The sequence below is a fragment of the Rhineura floridana genome, chromosome 6 (genome assembly GCF_030035675.1).
Source record: "Rhineura floridana isolate rRhiFlo1 chromosome 6, rRhiFlo1.hap2, whole genome shotgun sequence".
In the NCBI taxonomy this organism is placed as follows: Eukaryota; Metazoa; Chordata; class Lepidosauria; order Squamata; family Rhineuridae; genus Rhineura; species Rhineura floridana.
This window is the reverse complement of record NC_084485.1, coordinates 42,690,934-42,700,243: the sequence shown is the minus strand read 5'-3', so window position 1 is coordinate 42,700,243 and position 9,310 is coordinate 42,690,934. Positions and strand designations below refer to the sequence as shown.

At 45.3% G+C, this 9,310-nt stretch overlaps 1 protein-coding gene across 3 annotated transcripts; it reads left to right on the top strand.

Annotated features, from left to right (window-relative positions):
* Positions 1–3,086: 3,086 nt before the first annotated feature.
* On the top strand, positions 3,087–8,717 carry SRSF6 (serine and arginine rich splicing factor 6). 3 transcript variants are annotated; one of them, XM_061631560.1, is made up of 6 exons: positions 3,087–3,229; positions 3,797–3,945; positions 5,427–5,548; positions 5,728–5,936; positions 6,526–6,609; positions 6,789–8,717. In XM_061631560.1, exons 1-6 carry the CDS (start codon positions 3,153–3,155, stop codon positions 7,150–7,152), a joined length of 1,005 nt encoding a protein of 334 aa, XP_061487544.1. In that variant the 5' UTR covers positions 3,087–3,152; the 3' UTR covers positions 7,153–8,717. The 3 variants fall into 3 exon arrangements, with proteins under 3 accessions (XP_061487544.1, XP_061487543.1, XP_061487542.1); XM_061631559.1 differs by having other exon boundaries at positions 3,139–3,406; XM_061631558.1 differs by lacking the exon at positions 3,087–3,229 and adding an exon at positions 3,471–3,649.
* Positions 8,718–9,310: the final 593 nt, after the last annotated feature.

The window sequence follows — 9,310 nt, the reverse complement described above, 5'->3', positions numbered from 1 at the left end:
CAATGTACCTCTTCTGCTGCTGGTGTTTAATGGCAAATCAAGGCCAAGATAAGGCCCCATTATCACCACCTACTGTCAACCTCATGTCACAACTCGTTCACAACCTTGCATAAACCTTAGTGCCTTTAAACAAACTGCCAAATAATCTCAAGTACCAAGCCCCAGAGGCCTTTATCTCGAAGGGCCAAACCCACATTCAGGTTTCTAATCCCGAAAACACTAAGCTTTCGCAGGGGCATCACTAGGGCAGTGCAGCGGGTGTGGGCTGCACCGGGTGACACCACGAGATGGGGGTGACACCATGAGCCGCCCCCCCCATCCTAGGCACCACCGCTGGGAAGCAGCAGGCGCGGCCAAGGAGGAGAGAGAGAGAGAGATCAGGAGCGAGCTCGGAGACTGCCCTCTTCCCTCAGTGCCAGCCCTGCCGCCTCACAGGCTGGCTCCTTCGCACTCCCTGGAACTAGATTTGCTCTCAATTTGAGTGACGAATGTGAGAGCGAGCGGCTCCTCCGGTGGAGGAAAAGGTCAACGGAACTCTAATGGTTAATGAGCCAAAGGGGTAGGGCGATCCTTAGACTCCAAAACACTTCCAGTTCCCAAACGAGAGCAGCAATGCGGAAGGGTGCCGGTCCGAAGAAACACAAGGAGGGGGGATAAAAGAGGTATGACGGCAATGAAACCAGTTCCAGCCTCCGAATGAGGACCGGAAGGCTGTGTGTCTTCCACCGCTTTTCTGAGTCTCTGGTCATTGCATCTCCCTGTTCCAGCCTGGTCAGTTTCCTTTGCAAAGAAGTGGGGAAAGCGGGGACGGAAGAGGGGGGGAATAAACTCCCAGGCTCCACCCCTTTTAAGAACCTGAAGGCTTCTCCGTGCAATCAACTCCAATCCAATGTCATGCAAAACAGAGCCCAAACTCCATTGCTTCCATTGCCTGGTTTTCTTGCAACCTCCAGATTTTTTTGGGGGGGGGGACTGTCCTGGTGCAGAGTAAGCCGCCTTGCATGGGGCGGGTGGGAACAGCGGCTGCACTTTGGGATGCCAAAGAGGGTTGGACTTGATGGCCTTATAGGCCCCTTCCAACTCTACTATTCTATGATTCTATGCCTGCCAACTTGGATGGCTTTCAAAGTGGGTTGCGCACGTTTCTAGAGCCTCAATGGCTGCTGACCACGATGGCTCTGTTGCTCCCTCCGCTGTCGGAGGCAGGAAATGTCTCTGAATACCAGTTGCTGGGAATGTCATTTGGGGGTGAGTGTTGCTGTTGCCCTCGAGGCCTGCTTTCAGGCTTCCCAGTGGGGCCTCTGGTTGGCCACTGAGGGCACAATGCTGGGCTCTTGGCCCGACCCAGCAGCCAGGCTCCTCTGATGTTATGAGAGGGGTTGGTCTAGGGCTGACACCAGACTTTTGGGGGGCTGTGAGCCCAGGGCCAGTAATGGCCCCCACGAACACCTGCCTCCATCAAGGCCAAGGCCCGCCCTTTCTCTGCCCCTGCTTTGACATCGAGGCTGCTCACCACCTTCCACCTGGATACACTTCAGCAGTGGACAGGTGGTGGCTCCTTTGAATGGGGGCTCACCATTTGGGGAACAAAACAAAGCTCATTAGAAGAGCACCTCCTTGGATGCAGAAGGGCCCAGGTTCGATCGCCGACATTTCTGGGAAAGACCCCCTGCCTGAAATCTTGGAGAGCTGCTGCCAATCAGGGCAGATAATACTGAACTAGATGAACCAATGATCCTCAGTCTAAAGCAGCTTCCTGCATTTCAAGGTTTTTGTTGTTATGCGCCTTCAAGTCGATTATGACTTATAGCAACCCTATGAATAAGCAACCTCCAGTAACATCTGTTGTAAACCGCCCTGTTCAGATCTTGTAAGTTCAGGTTCTTCCTCTTTTTCTACTCCCTTCTGTTTTTCCCAGCATTATTGTCTTTTCTAGTGAATCGTGTCTTCTCATGATGTGTCCAAAGTATGATAACCTCAGTTTCATCATTTTAGCTTCTAGCCATAGTTCTGGTTTAATTTGTTCTAGCACCCAATTATTTGTCTTTTTCGCAGTCCATGGTATGCGCAAAGTTCTCCAACACCACATTTCAAATAAGCTGGTTTTTCTCTTATCCATTTTTTTCACTGTTCAACTTTCACATCCATACATAGAGATGGGGAATACCATGGTCTGAATGATCCTGACTTTAGTGTTCAGTGATACATATTTGCATGTGAGTTCTCCAATAGCTGCCCTCCCCAGTCCTAGCCTAATTTCTTGACTATTGTCTCCATTTTAGTTAATGACTGTGCCAAGGTATTGATAATCCTTGACAAGTTCAGTGTCCTCATTGTCAACTTTAAAGTAGGGAAGGGCTAAGATGGGGTTGAAGGAGGGGGGATTTGCTGCTCCCCCCCTTGCAATCCAGTGCATGTTTACCCAGAAGTAAATCCCACCCTGTTGAATGGGGCTTACCCACTAGGACTGGTGTCAGTTTTGCTGAGAGGGCACCTCGGCATTGTACCTGCACTCTTTGCACACTCACTTCTCCCTGCCTCCCTTCACATCTGTGGTTCCCACTGGCCCTCAGAATTATCCCCAGGCCAGCAGAACAGTGAGTGCTTTTCTACCCTATATCTCAGTGGTAGGCTGAGCATGTGCTTTTCATGCAGAAGGTCCTGGGTTCAATCTTTTGCATGTCCTTGTGAAAGGGAAAAAATGTTCTAGGTTGTTTGTGCGACGATCCCACAGCTCTCTCTCTCTCTCTCTCTTGTGTGTGTGTGTGTGTGTGTGTGTGCGCGCGCGCGCGTGCACGCTATTACATTCAGTGATATACGGGAATTACAATTTATGAGTAACATTAGTACAAAAAACATTACTAAGGAATCTGTATGGTCTGGTAGGGGAGGAGGTCCATGGGGGTAACACCATGAGTTACCGCACGGGGTGACACCAACCCTAGTGATGCCACTTCGGAGGTCAATACACGTCCCTCCCAAGCGGAGCTCAAGACACAGGGAAGGCGTATACGACAGGATAAAGACCGTGTGCAGAACTGTGCACATGCACATTCCCTGCTTCTGCTTCTTTCCACCGGCTCCCTTGTGACGTCTTCGTACGCTATTGATCGCGGTGATGTGAACCAGCCAGGCCCCGCCTACCACTATAAATGCCGGCGCGGGGGTTGGCGCCATTGTGCTGTGGAACAGGCCGCAGCCGTGAGTGTCCCGAAGAACCCCCTGGCGGGCAAGTGTCTTCGGATCTTTTGGTCTTCCCTTTCTCCCCCCCTTCCTTTCTCCTTTTTTAGGTCGCGGAGATGCCGCGCGTGTATATCGGCCGCTTAAGCTACCATGTGCGGGAAAAGGACATTCAGCGCTTCTTCAGCGGCTACGGCCGCTTGCTCGAGGTCGACTTAAAAAACGGGTGAGGGTGAAGCGGGGGAGGGAGAGCTCCGCGCGGGTTCATCTTGAGGCAGGAAATGGGGGAGGGGGAAAGAGGACCCGAGCCGTTGTTCTCGCGGCAGGCTACGGACGGCGTCTGTTCCCTTCTCGTGCCGCGTGGCGTCGTGTTCAAAATGGCGGCAGCCCCTATTGTCCCGTTAGCGCGGGGAGGGGAATCTTTAGTGAGCGACACCAACTCTGAGCGAACTCTGGAGCTAAGTAGTGGGTGCGTATCTGTGTGGGTTTGGTTGTGGGGAAGGACGGTATATGCTGCTGAGTCCGGGCTGTTTCTCTACTCTGTAGGATTGTCAGGCCCTGCCCGAGTCATCGGTAACTTTTCTTCCTCTTTTCCTCCCCCTAATTCGTGTTCCAGGTATGGGTTTGTGGAATTCGAGGATTCCAGGGACGCGGAGGATGCCGTTTACGAGCTGAACGGCAAGGACCTGTGCGGGGAGCGGGTGATCGTGGAGCACGCCCGCGGCCCCCGCCGGGACAGGGACGGCTACAGCTACAGCAGCCGCAGTGAGTGTTGCTCCGCGGCGGCCTACTTCAGGCGCGCGGAGGAGGGGTGGAGGAGGGATCCGCTGGGGGAGACTAGGGAGGCAGAGTGAGGGGGACTGGTTGGCCAGGCCGTGGGCGGGGAGGGGATGGGAAGGGATAGTCCCCTTGGGACCGCTGGGATAGGAAGGTTGTTTAGGAGGAGGTTTGGTAGGCCCGGGGTGGTGGTGGGGGGCTGGGTTCTTCCTGGTGGGTTCCGTTGTCGGTAGGGGGTTTATTATACTTGACCCTTTAGTTCTATAGGCTAGGGGGGGAAATTAGGGGGTTAGGCATCCCTAGTGTAAATTGCACTCAAAAGTGCAATGTCCCTCTGCAGGGGCTCAAAGCACGGGAGAGAGTGGGGAGGCATATGCGGGGATTTTGTATTAAGAACTCACTGCTCTTAATTAGACTACATCTGGCATAAATATTACGATCAGAAATTACAATTGAATGGAGAAAAGGTTGTGCTGTAAAGGTGCTGTCTAAAATAGGCACATACAGCTGTTTTTAAGCATTATCAAGTTCAGAAGCACTTTGCTTTGAATTCTCAAATATAAATGTCTGCTGAGACTTTTGAGGATGGTGATGGCTAATTTTAACAGAGGCTGATTATACTGAATTGGAAACAAAATACACACATGCTGATGCTATGTCCATTTTGTTTAGTTTTTTCTGGAAAGGATTTGGGATGCATCAGACTTACTGATATGATGGTTAAGAGCAGTAAGGTAGACAAATCTCTATTCTGATGGGTTGTTATTGGTGGGGGTGGGGTTTGCAAATGTGTATGTTTGTTTTTAAAGTTGTTGCATGTTCAATTCAAACTTTTTAACAAGTCCTTGATGTTTCAATTTAAAAGTGACCAGTGGGGCTGAGGCTGTGTCCACTGAGGCTAAGATGACTGCCTTTCCTGATTGGCCATGGCTTTTCCATACATTGTGTGACCCTTGCCCTATGACCCTTTGGCTGACCTTACCGGAAGCCATGACGACAGCAGCCTTTTGCCATTAGACGCAGGGTGATGGTGAGGATTCCAAGGGTTAGACAAAACTGGTTAAACTGAACTAGGTGACTGTTACCTTGCGTGTGTTGTGGCCAAACCACCACCAAATACCTCATACTGTGATGTAAGTACTTAGTGTAAACTAGTAAACGTTTTTGTAAAATGTAGAAATGCATGTAATCAGTTAAGTTTTATATTTTACAATGTTCTGTAAAATAAAACTTAGCAAGGTAAATCTAATAAAGGAGCAGTCACTCTCTAACAGAGTTGAGGAGCACAGTCTTGTAGGATTTTAGTCTTTGATTTGCCCTTAATATATAAAATATGGCGAATTAAAATTTTTGTTGCAGGATTAGAAAGATAAAAGTCCTACTCCTGTAAATACAATTTGTAAACTAAAGTGAACTAACTTGTTTGCTTTTATACAAGGTTGCTAACGTTGTATCTTTGTGTGATAAAGGTGGAGGAGGATATAGCAGTCGGAGAGCATCAGGAAGAGATAAATATGGACCACCTGTTCGTACAGAATACAGATTAATTGTTGAAAACCTTTCCAGTCGCTGTAGTTGGCAGGATTTAAAAGTATGTTGAAACAATAAGCCTTTTTCATAAAAAACAATTCTTTATGAATTCCATAAATTTTGAAGAACTAACTTGAAAAGTGTGTGTATTGAGTTTGTTGAACTTGCTAAGATTTGTCTTAAGTTGATGTAGTACTACACCGATGTTTGTAGAGTGATACTGATAATTTAATTTTTAAGGATTTCATGAGGCAAGCTGGTGAGGTAACCTATGCGGATGCTCACAAAGAACGAACAAATGAAGGAGTAATTGAATTTCGTTCCTACTCTGACATGAAGCGTGCTCTGGACAAATTGGATGGTACAGAGATAAATGGACGAAAGATCAGGCTGGTTGAAGACAAGCCACGGTCAAGCCATAGACGATCTTATTCTGGCAGTAGATCAAGGTATGTTTAGAACTGGTGCTGATGTGTTTTTGAATGTTTTTCTGTGTAGAAATTAAGCCTGAAATGGGGATATACAGAAAATTGCAGCAACTATTTCGCCTGGTTGGAGAAAAAAATGTACCTTGCAATGGTAGGTACCACAATCTTCCAGTGGTCCCCATTACAGATGTTACACTGCTCTCTCAGATTTCTTTGGATATCTATGCAAGAACATTAAATTCTGAGAACTTGACATGCTTTCGGCCATATTCAACTCTGCACCTCCACTGGCACAAAGGTATGTGCAATGGAAATTTCTCTCCTGGCCCCTCCAGCGCCCCCCCCAGTGTACCCTCAAAATCAGATCTAGAGCAGATTTGAGGAGTAGGGTGGAGAAGAAACAAGTCCTGTTGCACCAGTGGAACCCTGCTGGTGTAGCATTGGATACAATCGTCAGTGATGTAAGAAGCTGTGATATTTTAAAAGTAGACCAGTCAGATGATTCTCATAGTATAGTAATGTTTAGGGAACACATTTCATGTAATTCTGCTTCTTAAGAAGGGAAAATAGAATTATGCATGGTGCCCAAATATCTGCTGTTTCTTTTCAGATCACGTTCTAGAAGGCGATCACGCAGTAGAAGTCGTAGGAGCAGCCGCAGCAGATCCCGTAGTGCCTCAAAAAGCCGATCTCAGTGAGTACTAATATCACCAACAATACACTGGGTGGTGTGTTGGATGAAAATATTCTTCCTACCTGAAGTGCTTGTACTGTGCATTAATATTTAATACTGGTTTCTAAACTAGTGGACTTTATAGTTAGAGCTTTTGAGCGTAGACTTTCTGTGTAAATAACTTATTTTATTTTGAAAAGCTCTAAATCTAGGTCTCAAAGCAAAGATCGTTCCCGGTCGAGATCTAAAAGTAGAAAGTCAAGATCAGAGAGTAAGTCTAAGCTGAAATCTGATGGAGGTTCACAATCCCGCAGCAGATCCAAAGAGAAGTCTGAGAAGTCTCACAGCAGATCCAGGTCTGTGTCTCAGTCACCAAAAGAAAATGGTAAAGGAGAAGCAAAGTCTAAATCAAGGTCAAGGAGCAGATCTCATTCCAATTCACCTATGCAGCACCAACCTGCAAAGGCTCGATCAGAGTCCCCACTCAAGAGGGATGCATCACGATCTCGGTCACGTTCACATTCAAAATCTCGCTCACGTTCAAGATCCAGTTCACAAGATTGAGACTGGAACTCGTTTTCCTTTTCACATGACTCTGGAACATTTGTATGCCAGGCTGGAAGTCTTTTATGTTAGTATTGGCGAAGTTGGCCTGCTTGATTGGAGAAAGAAGTGGCCTGAAACTCATAAATGAGGCAAAGGTTTGAAATATCTAAAACTTTGTGCAGAAGTGGCAAAGAGCAAGAAAAGATCCTCTTTTTGTAGAAATTAGGGTAAATCTTTGATTTTTTTTATAGTGTCCCAGCAGAAAGCTGCTGTGGAGTGGAATATGGGTTTTATATAAAAACTGAGTGCAGAAGGTTTTTGGAAGGGTAATTCTTTAAGTGTTCCACTGTTAACAATTACGGAAACTAATTAAATAGGCTATGACTTGCTTCTAAAAGTGCATGAGAGCCTTAGTGAACAGGTCAGAGATGCTTATGAGCTGATGAAATTTCTAACCAAGTTTGAGTTGGAACACTTCCTCTGTGTTGTACCTGAACTTGCCAAAAGTTACTTCTTTGCTCCTTTGTCACCACCTGGAGGCAGTATCAATAACCTAATAAAATGATCTTCTCTAACTTTGCACGGTGCCTAAAAAAATTAAGCTGACATGAAGCGGTGACTCGTGAACAAAATTCTAGGTGCCACATGAATTTTTGGTTCCCAAGTTACTTGGTTGCTCAATTTGCTATCAACTTCACTGCTGACATTCTCTATTTTAATTAAGAGTTTTTTAATTTTCCCTGAAATTGATGGCAGTCTTAATGGACAATCTAGAACTAGATTTCCCCATGCAGTTTATGCAAGTGGTTAAGAATTCAAACCTGAATTCCCTTAATGTATGTAACAAATCATTTAGCAACAATAGTGGAATATTAGCATAGCCTTGTAATCTTTATACAATGTGTAGTTTGGCTTTATAAAATTAAATCAGTGACTCCAGTGTTTACATTGTAGTATAGCATTATTTGCTAGATCCTGTTTTAAAATAGAGTAACTTTAGGTCTGGTACCTGAGTAAAGGAAACTGAAAATGGCTTATGATGCTGGTCTACCAATGTTATTGATCACACAAGATATTGAATAGTAATTGAAATAGAAAACGGATGTCTCTTTTTATGTAAGAGATTGGTCATCAAGCTGTGTTTGCTTTTTTTTGTAAATACATCACTAGGTTGACTCTTTAGCTGCCACTGTTAAATCAGGATCCAAGACCTAGAAACCTAAATAACTCAGTTTCAGTACTGGTTTCACTAGCCTTGCAGGCTCCACTAGTGATGCATAACCATCCTATGCAGGATGCTGTCATCAGACCTGTTCTTTACTTCAATTCTGAGTTTGAAATAGAACCTAGCATCCATTTACATTTAACAAAGTAAATCCAGATGATGTGTTTCTCAAGGTGGCTTTTGTACACATGGGTTTAAATGAAGCTGGTGTGAGTCCAATTTTGTTCTCTAGAAAGCATGCAAAATAGTGACTGAAGCTTGTGTAAACTGGTACACTGACAACTCTCACAAAGGGAGGGACATATTTATTGCACTGATTACCTAGTCCAAATAAACTGATACATGGTTAGGAACCTTTTTCCTCTAGTAGCATTTGCATTTTTCTGGCCCATTTTTAGAGTGCAGTGGAAGACTTCCAGAATATTTCTTTGTACTTAGGAAGTTATATTGCATTTTTCTGGGCGTACGCACATTGCAAGGTGGTGTACATAGTTAAAGAACATTAAGCACTGAAAATACAGCTCTAAAACCAGAAACTCTAAAAAGCACTACTACAGTAAACCATTTAGATGCTATAATGGTTGAAATAAAGTAGCTTTCATGAAAGGCTTAATGGCAGGAAAAGAAGATGCCAAATAAGCTGCTTTTAACAGGTCATTTCATAATCTGGGTGTTGTTGATCAGAAGCTGTCTTCATTTCCACCAGCCGCACCTAGCATGTACCTAGGGACAGGTAGAATAGGTTCAGAAGATCAGCAAAGTTCTCATGAGTATTTTCAAGTATAAGGAGACATTTCATGAAATAGTCTGGAAAATTCAGTTTGTCTAAAATGCTGCACCTGGGGGTCACTGGTGTCTAATTTCTTCATAGGTCCAATTCAAGGTGTTAACATGCCTAAAAGATTTCAGAGGAAACATAGCACCTATATTATGAAAGGCTTTTTACTCTTA